This window comes from Physcomitrium patens, chromosome 5 (genome assembly GCF_059467195.1).
Source record: "Physcomitrium patens ecotype Gransden chromosome 5, ASM5946719v1, whole genome shotgun sequence".
In the NCBI taxonomy this organism is placed as follows: domain Eukaryota; kingdom Viridiplantae; phylum Streptophyta; class Bryopsida; order Funariales; family Funariaceae; genus Physcomitrium; species Physcomitrium patens.
The window spans coordinates 19,473,981-19,493,424 of NC_143414.1; the positions used below are offsets into that span (position 1 = coordinate 19,473,981).

The window sequence follows — 19,444 nt, forward strand, 5'->3', positions numbered from 1 at the left end:
CCAAACATCAAAGATTTTTCCCTAAGCATAATATAATATGGAAGGACTAAAGTTCTCTAAAGTATACAGTGTTAAGACAAACCTTGTGAGGCTTGCCTCAGAAAAGCCATGTGAAGCACTGAACCACTTATGTTAGTGACGTTGATGTGAAAGAATATTTGTGGTGTCTCTCACTTTACTGCTTCCTTTGGGAAGTTTTCTTTAGTTTAATTTTGAATATTGGAAAATATATTTATGTAAGTATGTAGTCACGAAATTATTGTGGATCTCACCCATATTCATTCAGAGTATTCATAAATTTTAATGTTTTTTTTTTTTTTTTTTTTTTTTTTTTTAAAATTATGACTTCGTTAGATATCTACAACTCTTGTAAAATACTTAATTTGATCTGAGTGATTTCCAAAATATTTCTTTATAGAAAGGAAGAGACCATGTTTCATGTGTTTTGGACCCAAACTAAAAAAGAGGGTGGATAGTTTTCAGACATCTCTTCTCTTGATTTGGACCAAATTCCAAACAATGTTAGTGTATTTTAGTGTATGCCAAAAACTTGGTGCCCTTTCATCACATACAAATGGGTATTTTAATGGATGGACAGAAGGCATAAGGTGTGGAACCCATGTAATAATTTAAATCATGCACTTGGATTCCAAGTCAACATTCCACAACAAACAAACAAACAAGTGAACAGACTAAAAAAAATTAAAACAAAAAGAAAAAATTAAAATGCTGATTGACTCGTTTTAGTTGCTGTGTCCAAAAATGATTCCCCGAAGCCATGATTTCTTCATTAAAGATGATATCCTTGCAAAGAAAATAAGTAAACAAGTGCACTATTTATGTTGCACTTATGTATTGTCTTTTTCCTGTCATTTGCTGTAAAAAGATTCATCCTCACCACACACAAATGCACCCAAATGCACACACATTTTTGATGTTATTGAAAAAGGTAACGTTGAATAATGCATTGGTTGTGCACTTTACAATCGAATTACTATGAGAGAGAAGTAGAAACATTCAAAGTGCGGAATGGTGGGATCGAATTAGGGCTAGGGCTAGGGTTTCAGGCTCTTGCTGTTAGCTTTATTCGGAGATGGAGTGAGAGTGTCAGGAACAACAGGAGAATCAGAAGAACCCACACTACCCTCTGTGCCAGCTCTGACACAATTACCTCTTCTTCTTCTTCATCTTCCTTCCACAATTCATCCCCGCTCTTAGTTACAGAAAACATTTCTCGGCATCGCACCAATGAGACAATTACTTATCCATTATTGTGGTTTTTTTTTTCCAAGCTTTTGCAGAGGAATACCATGCTGACATGCCACTTCACTTCCCGCTGCCGCTGCTGCCTCAGCACTCGTGAGCACGATAGTGACTGTAGAATCCACCGTCGCACGGCGGAATGAAAAGCAGCATCGAGGGCCTGTGAGGAGGTCGGTAGTGGACTTGAGGGCGAAGTCAATACGGTGAACCATCTGAAGCCAGGCACCACACGGTATGAGGACTGGCTGCTCGTACATGCTCAATTGTGGAAATTACCGTGTTTTTTTTTTTTTTTTTTTTTTTTTTTGTGAAATGACGTCACGCTAACTGGTGCGGGAGGCAGGCCTACAGATCAGACAAAACAGTACTATTTTGTCTTAGTAGGTGCTTTGTTTTTAACCACCCTTATTGTTTTTTATTACTTGTGAACTAAGATTTTGCGGAGTAAGGATCCTCAAGGAGCCAATCCTCTTCAGCCCATTTGTGTGAAAAAGTAATATAATGGAAAAGGAGTCTCCAGAGTAATTTCCACGGGAATTGAAGTTACACATGCTGCATCAATCAAGCTGTATATTCAAAGTTCTCGTTGAAGGTGCGGGCTCCAACTTGGTTTATTGATACTTCTTAGAAGTGATTCTAAAACTAAATGTTGATATTGTTGCAAAAGCTCTGTGATTTGTTTAGATAACGCACACATTAAGAAGTGTTACCTCAGAAATCCTATTAGTAGTGATGAACTACCTGCCATTTCTTTCTTCTCAACATCACCCCAGAATATGCCCATACCCTGCAATATTGGGTACTTGGAAGCTAAGCTTGGGAGAGAATATGCTTAAAAGGATGACTGGCGAGAATTAGTACCCACAGCCAGCCAGCCACCCAACCAACCAACCAAATGGGAGAATCTATACAACTGCCAGATCGAGGCCGGCCTCTTTTGGACTGAGATGAACTGAACTGTTGCTTGTTTTGTTTTTTTTGTTTTTGTTTCCGCAGTCATTGGGAAGCTGGTTGTAGTTGAGAACAATAATCATTCAAACCTTCTCATGCCAGCAGAGTTTAGGTTGTTAATCCATGACGCTACAAGGAATCTTCTCTGAAATTTGTCGGTGGAGGAGAAGTAAAGAAGCCGATTTATCAAGGACACATCTATCATCCCAGGGGGTCCGGATCCCATCTCTTCTTACGATGCGTCAATCCTGTTCCAACTGATGTCAGCCCCGTGTGTCACGTAGCATATCACCCGAGCGTGTGCAACTGCAGTGAAGAATTGGATTCTTTTCCGTCTTCACTGAATCAAGGTATTACTTTTATTTATTTATTTATTTATATTTTTACTTATCATCTTCGCACAATCATCGCTCCTAATAGAATCTGCAATTCATTATGTTGTCAAGAAAATCACGTCATTTTCGAGCACCATCCAAGACGCTTCCTCTCAAAATTCTAAGAGTACAAAATCCGCGTTATTCAGGATGTATACAACAACCGAAAAGCCACAGTTCTCAGAAAGTTAGACACTTTCATGTTTAATGGTAGACGTCCTTCACAAGTATAATATTCTTCCTGCATGCAATTGTACACCGGATCTCCATTGTCTTCACTGCATGGTAGTTTTTTTTAATGACACGGTAAAGAAAAACCTAACCAGAGCATCATCTCGCTGACACCTCGAATGGTCCAGGACAAGCCCTTCGCCCCCGCAGAGCCAGATGGCTGTGAGACAAAATGATGCAGCCAGCTTCGGGTGGGGGCTGCAATCGCAAAGCAAGATTTAGTGTGATTTTAGTATAATCGGGGGATGAGACTGGTGTGTCGGTGGCAAAGTAAGTGATGAATCGTGTGGACTCTGTTTGGACTCTGGCAAGCTGGGGGGATGCGCCTGCACAAAGCCAGCTCACATTTATATTCTAAAACATGTCGACTGCGAGACGACACACTCGCGAGCATTTTTCACAATTTTAATGATGCCGAGCTGGTGTCATTGAAGTGTGTGAGTGCGATGAAGTGTTGTCATAAGGTAATTAGATTTTCCTACGTAGGTCTGTGCACGATGGTTACACTGAGTCAATGATGTGGTCTTAGCGGCGGTGATTGTTGTTAGCCCAGGATTTCAGACGATTACTAATGAAAGTGGTCGGAAGGAATACGCCGCGGAAAAGGAGGAGGGAATATAGAGAGGTAGACTTTGCACTAAATCAGAGATGTACGGCCCACGTCGCGAGAAATGGGACCTGGCGGAGGTTTCGTTTTGGCTTTTCGTAGCCGCTGTTGCAGTGAACTTATATAGTAGAACTGGGACACCTCATTTCCATGGATGCACTTAAGCTGACCTGAACATAGTAGTACTAAAAGCTCCTTTCGCCGTGTCTGGGGTTCTGAGAAATCTGTTACTGCCAGCGTCATAGTTCTTGAAATTGCTGGCTCTAGGATACTGTGTGAGCGGAGACAAAGTAGACCCTCGAGCGTGCGCGAGAGGGAGAGGGAGAGAGAGACAGAGTGAGCACGATATCAGTTGAGCGAGGAGTTTGAAAGAGAGAATATTCGTAAGGAAGTTAAGTCATCAGATCTGGCTAGGTAGGTAATGAGGAGAGATTTGGGAGAAAGGAAGTAAGTGGTGTAGTGACAATCGTCCCGCTGGGTGCTCAGGGTAAATGCGAGGACTTGCGACGGCAATGTTGGGATGCAAAAACATTTTCGAGTGTTTTTAGGTAGGCGAAGCCACTAGACTTGAGCGTGCATCCCACGAGTGGCACTACCTGGATAGGGATGGCGAGCACTGTGAGTGGTTATGGTGGTCCCAATGTCATGCTTGTGCGTAACGAGAGCTCGACAGACACCTTAGTTGCCATGCTTGCCTCTTGTTCTTCAGTTCAGCTTCAAGGTTCGTCTACTAGACACTCCTCCACCAGGATTCGTGGAGATTACGGCCGTCTAAGGGAACTATGAGGAATCTGAACACAGCGTTGCCTAGTCCGGCTCAGGAAATCACAAACTCATTAGATTCTTCACTTCGCCAGTGGCGTATGCACTAGTTGCAGATTGAAAGTCTGAGGATGGAAGCTTGTTGACTTTGTCAATTTTAATGGAAGCGCATGTGTGAAGTTTGAAAAACAAATTAAAGAACTATTTCGCTACACTGAGGATACTAAAACCGACTGGCGATTTTGCCGAGCCATACGATTGCATAACAGACAACATTTGCTCTATTCTTCACAATACGATTAGTATACAACTTCTCTACTCCTGACGTGCGTTTCCTTGTCTAACACCTTCTGTGTGCACGCATTGTGCAGTTCAACTCGCAGGTGGAGGCTTGGAGGATGCTGTGGCCAGTTGTAGTCAAAAGCGCCCCTACTATTCCTCCTTTGAAGCCTCTGGTGAAGATCCAGGAGATGAGGAAATTGAAGACTGCACACAACAAGTGGAGAAGAAGAGAAGACTCACCTTCGATCAGGTCAGGTCACTAGAGAAAAACTTTGAGATTGAGAATAAACTCGAGCCGGAGAGGAAATTGCAACTTGCACAAGAGCTTGGACTCCAGCCTCGGCAGGTGGCCGTGTGGTTCCAAAATCGTCGTGCGCGCTGGAAAACCAAGCAGCTGGAGCGGGATTATGAAGTTCTCTCCTTAGATTACAACCAGCTCAAGAATAAGTTTGATGATGTGGTTCAGGAGAAGCAACAGCTCCAGGAGGAGGTGAGGCTTCAATGTTGTCATAACTCTAATTTCACTCCCCGGCGAATCCTACGGTCGCCGTGGTCCAAAACTATTTGCTTCAGATTCTATTACTATCCCTCATAGCCACGATGTCAACCACCTACGTAGAATTCAGGAAGTGGAAGGCACACACATTGCATGAAGTGGCTCTGTTTTTGGGAGATGTGCATCATTGTGTAAAAATTTATTGCTCCTGATCATGTGCTTTACACCAATTTAATCCTCTGATAGCAGCGACTGGAAGTAATTTTAATTTTCTTTCTCTTTCTATTTTTTTTCGCAGATGGACTGTCTTAGGGGAAAGTTGCCGACGCCACAACCAAGTTCGGTCTTGGGTGCAAAGGAACAATCCAAGAAACTGAAAACAGCATCTCAGCCTTCCCCGCCGAAGATGTCCGAGGCCTCCGTTAAGTTGGAACAGATATGTACTGAGCATACTGCTAGCTACGATGCTCTGGTGCCTTTTCTAGAGGGAGATTCGAGTTTCGAAAGCTCTGACAGCATGTCCAGCGAAATAGTTAACGCAGACAGTCCTCGCACGTCGGACAGTATCTCTCTTGTGCCTTTGAACGAGTTCACAACGTATCCACACATTCCTACAGACTCTATGGTGGACTCCAGCATCATACATATGAGTGATAGCATCTGCGATCAAATGCTCTCCCCCATAGATTGCCACCGCATTTCTGTGAAGCTTGAGGATGGTTCATTCCAAGACGAATCGTGCAATTACATGTTGTCGCAGCTCGATGAAGAAAGAGGTCTGCCGTGGTGGGATTGGCCTTGATGTTGACCGCTGATGCAAGCTTACTGGAGTTCATATAACCAATTTAGTTTCTCCATTTTCTGAGTACCATCAACAAACTGCAATTTACCAACAGAGGATGCGCAGGCGAACCGATCGCAAGAGAACCGAGTTTCTTACCTCTCACGTTTATTAGACTCGAGACAAATAGAATGGCCCTGCTGTTGCAAGTCATTTCGATGATGCTAGATTTAGCAGTCGGAAATGATGTAACATCAGACCAAATAATTTTCTGCCCAACACCCAGTCACACTTGAGGAATGAATAAATCAGGCTGACTCTGGCTGCAATAAGCGAACTCACAACTTGCCATTTGATGTACCAATTAAAGGTACACAGCAAGGTTTCAAGCTTGGCTAATGCCAACAATTGTACTCTCCAGATAAGCTCCCTTTTAGAGCCTCTAGACGTTTAGAACTGCAAATAATATACATATATATTTATATATATATATATACATATAATGTACAATTGTTTGTATATGCGTATCTATATGTGCGTATATGTGTGAACTTCCGTACTGGAGCTGCTACCACTTGCCATTAATAAAGTCATTTCCTCTTCTCACGCATTCTGCTAGCACATTTCTCTCGGCACAATAATTATCTCTATCATCGATTTCCTCCGTCACAGTGAATTCCACGCTCACTATTCAAATAAGATGTGCACAAGAACTACATTGGTATTTCTTGTTTCACCTTTCCCGACATCGTTATGAGATAGAAGATACTCTGCAGTTTATAACATACTCCCTCTAACTAGACGAGAGCTATTTGTTACGAAGGGGGCTCGATGTTCCCACGTTAAGGAAATCAAGCCTTACCATGGTGAATTGCGATGAGATAGTGCTGGTCATAATCAGGTTTAGGCTTGTTCCATAGCGGTTTGAGACAGCATTCTTCTGTGACATTGTCCTGCTCCATCTGTCATTAGTGATCTGGATTTCTTGAGCTTCCAATAGGGACAACAGCATGTCGTGCGTTCTCGGTTCGGCATGTCGTCTGTCACTTTAGATTGCCACAGAAGTCCTGTATTAATCTATGCATCGGTATTTCTCTGACTGTCAAATCCGGAAAAAGAAAAGTGTAAATGAAAAAAGAACACTGCTATAGAAATACTTCATGAAAACCTGATTTAAGTGCTAGGAATATGTGGCCGAGCCGACCCCGCCATCGTGCGTCCAAAGCATCAACGAAACTTCCATAGATTCTATCCCATCGTACAAAATACATGCACCTTGGAATTGAACTATTTTTAGAGCTTCACACGTGGTGAATAATGCTTTACAGACAATCAAAGGTTTATTTCCAACATTTACCATCACTGTCGATTATAAGACGTTCTTAATGGGCTTGTGCGGTAGAATTTCGGGGCCTTCTGCGTTTAAAAACGAGTAGTCTCTGGAATGTGACCGAGTCCTCTTCGCATACTTGGTGGTCACCTGATTTCATTTTTTCATCAAGTGAAAAAACGAAGCGATTTTTTATCCTGTTTTAAGTATTCTGCTGTAATTATGTGCTTCTCGTGTGCATAGAACGTCTATTCCACATATCAAAGTCTCGAACAAACTTCTGACCAGCATATTCTGTAATGTCCAATTTGGAAATAATCCTGTCATAAATAGCGATTGGTGTAATTGAAGTCCTCGCAATGAAACCTTCTTAGCGCAAATTGTGTTATTGCTTCTTGAACTGGTTCGAATCTTCCAAAATGCATGAATCATGTGAGATAAACATCATCGTGATTCTTCGAAATCGTGTAGAAATGGCACAAAGAAGCCGCCAGAAACCTAATTACAGTGTAGTACGGTGATGCTATGTCGCCTGAAATGGTGACGACTTCTGCAAACTTTTATATTTCTTCCCCATAAGCTGAGTAAACTACTAATTCCGACCTCTATTGAACTCAAAGTTTCCTGGTAAACTTTAATGAATGTCATTCTTCCACGATTGTTTGCAACCTTCTAAGTTGAAAGACTCGTCTGATTACTTTATACTCTGACAAGTCTAACCTTGATGCTGAATGCAGAATGAGGAGTTGGTGGTTATGGTTTTGATCATAGTTTTTTTTGGAAAGCATGTCTTCTTCCTAACTTCACAATCAATCGTGTGTGTCTTGAGCGGACAAGATAATTCTCGTGCTTTTAGAAGCAAAAATTTCCGAGGCTGGCGTGTTCATCAGGTGACGACACTGCGTACAGCAGCCTCAAAGTGTGCAACATGGGGACACCGAATGAAAGGTAGGCTGTCTGACATTGTAAGACCTGTAGTGCTGGTACCGAGAAAGGATACTTAAAGGGAAGGTTCTTTCACTACTGCAGATATGTCTCTTAGGGACCACACGTCTTTTTCCATCGCCACACATGGAAGCATTACAGCCGGTGTATGCGTATGTAAGAACATCATATGCCAGTTTTCTTTGTTCTCTCGTGCAAAACTGATAAGTATCAATGCCTGCATGTCTGAAGTTGTGCTTCTTGTTGCAGAGGCTTAACAGTCGAGAATTATCAACCACATTTTTTATTTCATCCACTGCGCTGTCATCGAGTGAGAAATAAGTACAACATCTCGAACAGAATTCCAAGTCCATTCAAAGTTTTCACGCACCACACTTCTGGATTGTTAACTGATGTGCTCTCTATACGAATAGGGGTGGCAGTGTTTTTAATGGAACCGGTTTTTTTGTGAGAAATCATATAATCGTGTAATGTTTTGTTTTGAAGTTCGCTAAGGACTATGAAGCTCAAGACTGAGCAACATGAGGAGGAGCAAATAATTGTGCTTAGCTTCCTAAATTCTGCTGATCACTGCCAGGGAGGTGTGTCGTAACTTACCAAATTCTGTTGTACGCATGAGTAGTTCCATTCTATTAGAAAGGTGCGGACGAACGCCACTAAAATGTCAATCACATCCATATTTGTGTAGTTTTCTCAAAGGTCGAGGATGAGAAATTGAATCATTGCGTCATGTTTTTTTTGGAGTTTGCTTGACATTGGAAAACTCAAGATTAAGCAACGTATTGAAGAGAAAAAAAATGGATATAATATCCTAAATTATGTTCATAATTATGGATAAAGTGTCAAGTATATCACCAATTTTTATTTGTTGTATGTAATACATATTTTAAAATTAAAATTAAATTTTTTAATTTTAATAAAAATATATTATTTTTTATGTGTTTGATTAATATCATTAATTACAAATTTGTGTTTTGATTTAATGCACGATTTTTAAATATTAGGTGAGGCCAACATTTTATTTAGTTTGTCTATATTAACTTATCATTTAAGCATGCTCTTAAGTCATTTCTTGTTGTTAATTATTTTTGGAAAAAAATAAGTTATTTATTGATAATATGGTTATAAAAGATGATTTTATAAAAATAAAATATACAAATGAGATTTTATTTATTTATTTTATATATGGAATAAAAAATTAAGTATTTGATTTTTTGAAGAAGTAATATTAAAAAAATTCATCTTTTCTAAAAGTGGTATTTTTGAATTAGTTAGGGCTACAATTTTTGAACTTAGCTTAGACAAAATAATATTCAAGCAACTTGTGACTTGCAATATTTTCTAAAATTCAATGCATATTAAATTAATTTTTATTGGAGATATTATAAATGATAAAAATAATACAAAAGATTTAAAAGAAATAAAGTAATTTAGCAATAGCATCTCAAATCATAAATAGTTAGATTTTTGCATAATATAAATATTATTTTGGTGTTAAAACTTATTCTTTAGCTACTCTAATATATAAGTACATATTTCTTATAAATAATATTTTATTAACTTTAAATATTTATAAAACTTACCTTAATATTGAAAGCACAAGAAGATTTAATATTACTACCTATCAATGACAAGTTTTAAAATTTAATGACCTTAAAGATATTTAATACAATTTTTTTTCTTTGTCTATAATGTTACATCAAAGATTGTATAGTGTCATAGATTTTCATACTAGAATCATATGCACTTACAATTACATGCTTATTTTAAATAATTAGAATTACATTCTTATAATAAGTTTATAAAATAATATAATTTGGTACAATAATATAAGTCTATATACTCTACAAATATTAATAATGGTTTTCAGTTATTTCTAAATCAATTTAAATTTATTTTTGAACCAATTTGGTTTCAATTATATTTAAATTAATTAAACAACTTAGAACCAATTTAAAAAATATAATTAGATTTGACTAGTTAATTTTCTTTTTGTCGGGTCTATATTCAAAGAGAAGCAACTATGTTCTTTAATCATGATTACTTAACAAGTACTTACATTCTATCTTTCATCTTTAATTATATTATGTTTACTATAGTATATATATACTTTTTAACCACTCTTAAGTGTCTAGCATCTTTTATTTCATTTTTTTTAATTGATTAGTGATATTTTTATATATATATATATATATATATATGTATATTTTTTTAATTTTTTAATTTTTATTTTGAACCTCTTTTTAAAGTTTAAGTAAAAAAAATCAATATAAATTTATAATATGTAGTGTATATAAAAAATAAAAATTATTTATGAATACTATTCATATATTAAAAAATAAAAAATATACCAGGATATGTAAAAATTGAAAAGAAATTATTATTACTAGAAGGGCTTCACAAAAATGTAAGCAAATATAAGTTTCTAGATCTAAAATTGCTTTTGTTAGGGTTTAAAAAAGCATTTTAGTGTTTGCACAATATGCTTCAAATAAAGACTCTTGATTTTAGATGTAAGCTTAAATTGAGGTGTTTTATGGTGACTTATAAAAAATAAAAAATTGAAATAAAGAGTAAAAGATACTAAGGACTAATATAAAATTTAGTCATAGAAAAGATAATAAAGGCTAGAAGTTACTTAAAAGTAAGAACTAAAGATGATAAGTATCCTTTTATTGGAACATATATTATAACTTTTTCAAATATTAGTTGGATGTTTGCACTATTTGTGTATATTAAGTATTACAAGTTAAAGATTAAACATCTGATTATTACATATTATATTAGTTTAAATGAAACTTTGTACAATAAAATACTTTTATTTTAGATTGCTAAAAAATGCAGTAATTTATATTGCAAAAGGATTGAGATGGTAAAAATAAAAATAAAAATAAAAAACATATAGAGTTTACCATAAAATAATATTACAGTAAAATCTTTAAACAGAAATGAATGAAATAGATCTTTTATTAATGGTTCAAAAATAAGTAGTTTTAGATACTTCATAGACAAGAAATAAGAAAAAAAAATCCCATATAATTCTTTCCATCATTTAAAGAAGAAGATTTTTTTTTTAAAGATATTGAAAAAGAAGTAGAATTTTTAAAATCCTTACATGATAATAGTAAAGAAGAAAAAAAATTTTTTAAAAAAAAAAAAAAAATAAAGTTGCACAAAAATCATAAATCCTAAATCCTAAAGAATTATAAAAATGACCTAAATTTTAATAAAAGATGTGTTTAATGGAACTATGAAGAAAGTGTTATCAAAGATCAAGAAAATTATACAAGAAAAAAAAAGTTTTTATTTTGAATAATTTAAGTCTATTTACGACTTTAAGATAGTACCATAAGTAATAAGGATGTTAAGTCAATTAATTTTAAAAATGACTAATATAAGATGCACAAGAATCTCAAATATAAAATGATAGTTTGGTAATTCTAAAAAGAAGTAGAATATTAACAAAAGAAAAATTAAGTAGAAAATAATAAGAATAATGATAATAATAATCTATAGTTTTTGTTTTGTTTTTGTTTTTTTTTTTTTTCTTGATATTTTAGAAGATCAGTTAAAAAATAAAATAAAAGTGCATCTAAGAATATTTATAAAATTAATATTTTGAGGTATAATGTACAAAATGATAGTAATATAACTTACATCTAAATGACAAAAGTATATATTGTAACAAATCTTTATTTTAATAGATGGATTGCTAGTATTAAAATTGTAACTTCTACAAATAAAAATAATATCATAAAATTATACAATAGATCTTTAAAATCAAGTATCATATATTTAATTTACATATATATATATATATTTAACTACTATTGTATAATAGAAGAATTGATAAAGACTTTTTTTAAAAATAGTATTTAAAAATTATTTTAAGATATTTTTTTATAATTTTATTAATTTAAAAAAAGAAGATAAAGCTAAAGATTTTTTTAATTAGAAAAAAAGTAAAAAGTAAAAAATATTTTTAAAAAGAAAGAAAAATTTATTTATTTATTTTATTTCTTTTTTTATTACATTGAGCCAAAATAAAAGAAAAATGAAGATTTTTTACAATAATGATACTTGTTATACATGTAAAAAAAAATAGCATATAGTCAAAGTCCACCAAAATAAGTCAAAGTTTAAAAAAAAAAGTTATAACACTTAGTGAGAAAAATTTCAAATCTAGATGCATCTTCCAAAATTTTATAAGTAGTGGATTTTTGACAATTAATAATTATAATTCTAAATTAAAGAATTCTTCTAAGAAAAACAACTTTAAAAGTAAAAAATACTTCAATTAAATTTTTTAAAAAAAATTATTTAAAGATTTAATTTATAGAAACTAAGGTATTGATGTTGGTTGATTCATAAACTATTATTAACATTAGATACTATGCCAATTGAAAAAATATTCTATTAATTTAATTAATTTTGATTAAAAATATTAAAAACTAACAAAAAGTAGGTATAAAAACTTATTGTCTACAATTTTAATTCTAGTATTTTTTAAAAATAAATCCTATTATTTAAAATTTATTAATTTGAACACAAATTATTCTGAGATTTAAAAATTTCGAGGTCAACCAAACTTTGCTACAAGTTGGAAAAAAATTGATTTCTACTTTCAAATATTTTTAAATATTTTTATTTCTTATCAAATTTCAATTTGTAAATACAAAATCAATATAGTTTCTTGTATCAAAGTTAATGGATTGTAGATAGAATCTATGTCAAGAAGAGTTTTCTATTGACTATTGTTTCAAGCTCAATTGCATACAACTCAAGTTCAATTAGAATGCAAAAAGAAAAGATAAAATAAAACAAAATGCAGACACGATATTTTACAAGCAATCCAAATAGTGCTTTTTAATTTTAAAAAATAGTAACAAAAGAAGTAAAAAAAATCTCTTTAAAAAAATCTCAATGAATACTTATACTACTTCTAATTTATTATGGCAGCTACTTATTTTCATTTAATGGTTTCTTATTTTTTTTTTAATCTAATCTAACTTAAATGTCTAGTTTTTAAGTAAGTTGGCTATTTTAAACATGCCTAAGATCTTTTTGCTTTATTATCTAGATTTTATTTTTTTAAAAATAAGTAAGAAATTAAAAGCACATAACACTCTTAAATTATGTATGTATATATGTAAGTATGTATATGTATGAATATATATATATATATATATATATATATATATATATTAGATTAAAATCAATTATAATAGAAAGTAATAACTTCAATTAGATCATATTTTATTCTTTTACATGATATTTTAAAAATATTTTTAGTTATCTATAAAGCTATTAATTTTCCTAAAGAATTTAGATAATTTTTAATATTTTTGATATATTTTATCTTAAAAATATTAGTATGATTTTTAGTTATTCTTATTTTATATGTTAAAAAAATTAGATTACTATTTCAAATATTTATTAATAGTTCAAATACTCTCATTTTAAACAAAAGCTATTGTAAATATAAATAAAAATTTAGCATTAAATTTTTTTAACTAAAAGATATAATAGAAAATTTTAAATATTATTATTTATAAAATAAATTAAATTATATCTTTGATTTTGAATATTTTGATTTATTTTGTATGATATTTTTAAGAGTTGTGTATAAATATTAATATAAATATTTAAATTATTTTTTAGAATTGTGTATTTTAATTTTTAATTTTTTAATATAATAAATATTATTAATTTATCTATTTAATATATTTTGATAATATTATAATTTTTTTTGATTGGAGATTAATTGAATCAAATAAAAAATATATTAGTGGTATAAAAAAATATTATAAATTAATTTATGAAAAAAATATTATCATAAATTTATATATTAATTTATAATAAAAAATAAATATAAATAAATTTAAATCCATTGATAGATATTCATATTAAAGTTAAATTTTAATCAATAAAATAAAAATATATTGGATTATTAATATTTTACTTGTTGAAATGTTATATGCAGAACTTTAAAAGACAATAGTATATTTTTCAATTCTAAAATATAACTTTTTTGCTAAATTTTTAATCTATCAATCACCTAAAAATATGTAAAAAATAAAATCCATATCTATAAAGTTTTTAAGAATTTTTTTCTTAAGATGTTATCAAATCTATCTATATATATATATTTTTTAATCTAAGACTCTTTATTTAGGTAATTATGTATGTGCATGACATTATCATCTTTTGTAGAAGCAAAGTCTATCAAGAGTAGTAATTACATATTTAGGAAGTCCAAGATGCAAAAAATTGTATTTTCTTTTTATTCTCTTTAAAGATATTTGATAAGATCTTTTAACCATTAATAGTGCTTAATACTAAGAAAAAAAAATCATCCTATTATTTCATCATTCTTGAAGCATTTGTAACTCCTTTTAAATATAATATTTTCAATACCATTGGAAGTAATTTCTATCTCCAATAATATCAAACAATACTATCTCCAATAGTATCTTTTGAAGTTATAATATCAAACACATTGTATCTCACCATTTATTCAAAGAAGAAAATATTGTTATTGAAGGTCATTATCTCTATTATGTCATTATAAAGGCTTTGATGATCTCAATGTATTATCTAATAATTCAATAAACAATAGCTCTTAAGTTGAATCTATTGGTTTTTAATTCTCCATCTTCTTGACTCTTCAAATAGATACAAATTATAATCAAGGATAGAAGATAGGTTATAATTTTCACTGAATCTTGTTTCTTTTATGATAAAATATTATTTGATTCTTTATCTTGGTTTTGATAAATATAGTTAATGAATAATATCAATCATCTTTGCTAACTCTAATGTATGTTTTCTAATATAATATTTGTACCAATATATAAGACATTTCAACCTATTTTGGTATTGCTTTAAATCTAAAACTTCTTAAACTTTAAACTCTTATTTATTAATTATTTTTATAAGAAGAAGTAATATTTTTATTTTTTTTATATATCTATTTTTTGAATGGTATAAAAATAAATATATGAAATTATTTTTAGTATAATTAATAAGCAACTAGATTTATTTATTTACAAATAAATTTTTATTTAAGTTTATAATAATTAATCTTTTTACAAAGAAAAATAGTCTTAATATTATGACATAATAACCATATCTTATTGCTAATATGGAATTAATGTTATTCCTTATGATAGGCATCTATGTTGATAATTTTTTGTTCTTGAGCTTTTTTTTATTGTGCCTTCATTGTTGTATATAGATCTAATAATTTGCGATAACTTTTGTTATAAAATTATCAACTTTTTAAAAGTAAAAAATATCAAGTTATAGATGATAATTATAATTAGCATAAAAAATATTTATTATGTAAAAAAATATAATATATTATTATATGATAAAAAAATTATTTAATCATTTTAATGATAGTTAATAATACAATTCAAATACTATTCTAAAACTTAATTCATCCATTTTGTTTTCCTATTAATTTAAAGATAGAAAGTTGAAGATAATTTTAAGTCCAATATTAATATTTTGAAAAAGATTTTATAGAACCTTGATACAAATTGAATCTCTCTATTTAATACAATATGCTTTATTTATCTATGATAGCATTAAATATTGTCAAATAAAAGTTTAGTTGTTTTTTTCACTTGTGATATTTTTTTTATATGGTGTAAAATATATCATCTTAGTAAAATAATATATTATTACAAATATAAAATCATAAGAATTTGAAATTAGAATCTCTATGATAAAATCTATAGAAACAAAAGACTATGATTGTTTTAGTATATGTAATAGCTAAAAAAGTCCATAAGGTCAATGAAAAGGAATTTTTAATCTTGAAAAAATATCATACAATCACACAAAGTCTTTAATTATCTTTTACACTTGAAGCCACCAAAATCTCTTATTATTAGTTCTAAGATTTTATTGTATCCAAAATATCTTATAGTACAAAAATTATGATGAGTTTAAAGAGTACGTTGTCGTATTGTAACACGACTGTATGGTGAAAGGTAATAATATGGATTTTATTATAGAAGAGCCAAGTTAAAAGAAAAAGTAGAAAAATATGGATAAAAGATAAGAAGGTAGTAAAACTTTTAGTAGTAATATTGCCTTTTTAGAAAAAACAGCTTCTACTTACTTTGTAGGGCCAAAAATAAGGCAAAATAAGATAGATTGGAAAAATAAATGATATAAACATCTTTAAAAGAAAGTTAAGAGTAAATTCTAGCAAAAATTATTTAGAAAAACTAGATATTGATATCCAAGGAGGGCCGGTTATCAACCTAGATTGAAATCAGACCCTGAGGCACAAAACCAAGTACCTACAAGGACTCAAAGGTTTTTTTGCAGATCAAAGAGTAGGATTTGATAGCAAACTAAACAGGGTTTCTATAAGCATTAGTTTTGGGAAATTTGGATTTGTAATGACTTTGTAAGTGTTAGGGACATAGTCCTTAGAACCTTCTAGAGACAAGTTTCTAGAACCTTCTAGAAGCAAGTCTCTGGAATCTTTTAGAAGCTTCCCAGTTGGTAGAAGTTGCTTGAGAAGCTTCCTGAATAGGAGTATATATTGGAATCGAGGCTGAAGAGTTCTTCAGTCTCAACAACACATTTCTTGGAGCTCTAGCTCACATCTCTGGTGTTGTTCTTGTATTCATCTGATTAATCTATTTCTTGCCAGTTCTTCTTGAACTTCTTGTTAGATCTCAAGTCTGTATTTTTGTGTCGGTGACAGTTTGTCGAGACTTCACTCAACTTAGATATTAGAGCTAGTTCTTCTTTGTTAGAGTGTAGATTACCCCTCTGCTTGGAAGTGTACTAGCATTTTAGAGGTTGCGGATTATCCTCCTCTAAACTGATACTTCTTTTGTTACAATATTGGAATCTTATTCTTCTTGGAGAGAGTGGATTATCCCTTTTCTTGAAGCTCTTAAGGTATTTTAGAGGTTGTGGAGTACCCTCCTCTAAACCAATATTGTGTTCTTGTAGAGTCATTTCTGTCCTTCTCTTAGAATGGCCAGGGGTCAAGACATTAGTATGACGGAAAGTTCAGAGTCCAAGTTAGATGCTATCATGAATGCCCTCGCTATGTTATCGCAAAGAACTGCAGAGATTGAAGGAGTTGTGGCAAGGCTTCATAATGATGGAGTATCTGGGATAGTACAATCTAGGTTGCACCAGCCTCAAACTTCTGCACTTAGAGAAGCAACTTTGCCTCAAGTTCGACAAGCACCGCTAGTTCTATAACATAAGGAGCCCCGAGTTAGCCTTCCGGACAAGTTCAATGGTACGCGTTCCAAGTTTCGAGGATTTGTCAATCAAATTAGGTTGATAACAATTTTACAGCCCGAACGCTATCCAACGGAGGAGTCACGTGTTGGACTTGTTGGAACCTTACTTACAGGACAAGCTCTATCATGGTTTGCTCCTTTGTTTGAGAAACGATCGTCCATACTAAACAACTTTGAAACCTTTTTGGAAGCATTTGCGAAAGCATTTGGTGAACATGACAAGGTTCGATGGACTACAACAAAGATCCGGTCACTACGATAAGGGATGCGTTCTACATCAGTCTATGCATTGGACTTTAGGCAATTAGCATGCGACATCAATTGGGACGAAGAAGCGTTGATGAGTCAATTCTATTGGGATTTAAGGGACGATGTGAAGGATTTGCTGTTAACTCTTCCTGATCCGCAAACGCTCAACGAAGCTATTAGCCAAGTTGTGAAGTGCGATAATCGCCTATTTCAACGTCGCCAAGACCAACGTTCAAGACAACATATGATTTGCCACATTCCAATTATGTCGACAAGCAACGTGAATTCACATTCAGAGGTAGAAGACATGCAAATTGATGCAGTACGTGTCAAATCTCTTACTCTAGAAGAAAAAAAACGGCGTATGGAGGAAGGTCTATGCTTATATTGCGGTGAAGAAGGCCACAAAGTTGGAAACTGCCCCAAGAAGCAAAATCAACGTATTATCAAGACTAGAGGCACATTTATTCAGGAAAACGAGGATGCCTAGCCACAATAGGAACCGTGCGGTTGGACAGTGAAATATCGCAACAACAACCAGGTTCCTTTCTTTCTGCCCAACCTGCCCTTTGTTTTACAATCCCTTTGCTTATTGGCCCTCAGAAACTGAGAATCTTAGCATTATTAGATTCAGGAGCATCTGCTTGTTTCTTAGACGAAGAATTTGCGAAGCATCATAAGATCCCTGTAGTACAAAAATCCAAACTTGTTTACGTTGAGGTCATAGATGGACGACTTTTATTGTCCGGTAGTATCACCCATGAATCAGAACCTATAGAAGTGACGTTTAAGGGCCATAGTAGTCATATTATTTTCAATATTATTAGAACTCCATCAAATCCTATTATTCTTAGTCTTTCCTAGTTGAAAAAGCATAATCCATCCATAGATTGGAAGTTGCGGAAGATGACCTTTCCCACAAAACCACCCAAGAGCAAGCCTAGTAGAAAACCTCAAATAGAGAAATCCTTATTTATTGGAGCAAGAGCGTTTATAAGATCGTCCAAGGAAGGCACACCGTTTGTCATTTATGCGACTCCAACTACTGGGGAGAAGATCTCGACAACAAGTATACCGGAGCAATATAACGATTTTAAAGACGTGTTTCAAAAGAAAAATGCCGACATGCTACCGGAACACAGACCATATGATTGCACCATAGACTTATAGGAAGGATCACAACCGCCTTTTGGCCCAATCTATAATCTATCGCAGATGGAGTTGGCGGAATTGCGGAAGTACATCGACGAGAATCTAGCCAAGAACTTCATCCGTCATTCAAAATCGTCAACTGGAGCACCCATCTTATTTGTAAAGAAGAAAGATGGCTCATTGCGGATGTACGTGGACTATCGAGGCCTCAACAAGGTAACAAAGAAGAATCGTTATCCATTACCCTTGATTTTTGGTCTCTTAGAACAACTTGGACGTGCAAGGATCTTTATAAAAATTGATCTAAGGGGAGCTTACAACCTCGTACGAATCAAGGAAGGAGATGAGTGGAAGACAACGTTCCGTATAAGGTATGGCCATTTTGAGTATAATGTCATGCCCTTTGGTCTTACCAATGTTACAGCGGTCTTTCAACATATGATGAATGACATTTTCCGAGAGCACCTTGATGATTTTTTTGTCATCTATTTGGATGATATTTTGATATTCTCCAAAAATGAGGAAGAGTATGAAAAATACGTTCGTTTGGTCTTGGAGAAACTATATGCCAAATTAGAGAAGTGTTTATTTCACCAACTAGAAATGGAATTTTTGGAGTTTGTTGCGACTACAGAAGGCTTGAAGATGGATCCCAAGAAGGTGGAAGCAATCGTGTCCTGGGAGGTTCCAAAGACGGTTAGAGACGTACAATGCTTTCTTAGTTTTGCTAACTTCTA

At 32.7% G+C, this 19,444-nt stretch overlaps 1 protein-coding gene and 1 long non-coding RNA gene across 3 annotated transcripts; both read left to right on the forward strand.

Moving 5' to 3' along the window:
* The first annotated feature begins 3,325 nt into the window (after window positions 1–3,325).
* LOC112282031 (uncharacterized) lies at window positions 3,326–6,357 on the forward strand. 2 transcript variants are annotated; one of them, XM_024519153.3, is made up of 3 exons: window positions 3,326–3,974; window positions 4,560–4,960; window positions 5,265–6,357. In XM_024519153.3, the coding sequence occupies exons 1-3, from the start codon at window positions 3,947–3,949 to the stop codon at window positions 5,766–5,768; spliced, it is 933 nt and encodes a 310-aa protein (XP_024374921.1). In that variant the 5' UTR covers window positions 3,326–3,946; the 3' UTR covers window positions 5,769–6,357. The 2 variants fall into 2 exon arrangements, with proteins under 2 accessions (XP_024374921.1, XP_024374920.1); XM_024519152.3 differs by having other exon boundaries at window positions 3,330–4,147.
* Window positions 6,358–7,230: 873 nt separating this feature from the next.
* LOC149989327 (uncharacterized) lies at window positions 7,231–8,897 on the forward strand. Its single transcript, XR_016503157.1, has 3 exons — window positions 7,231–8,025; window positions 8,272–8,343; window positions 8,509–8,897. It is a non-coding gene; the product is annotated as an uncharacterized LOC149989327 (long non-coding RNA).
* Window positions 8,898–19,444: the final 10,547 nt, after the last annotated feature.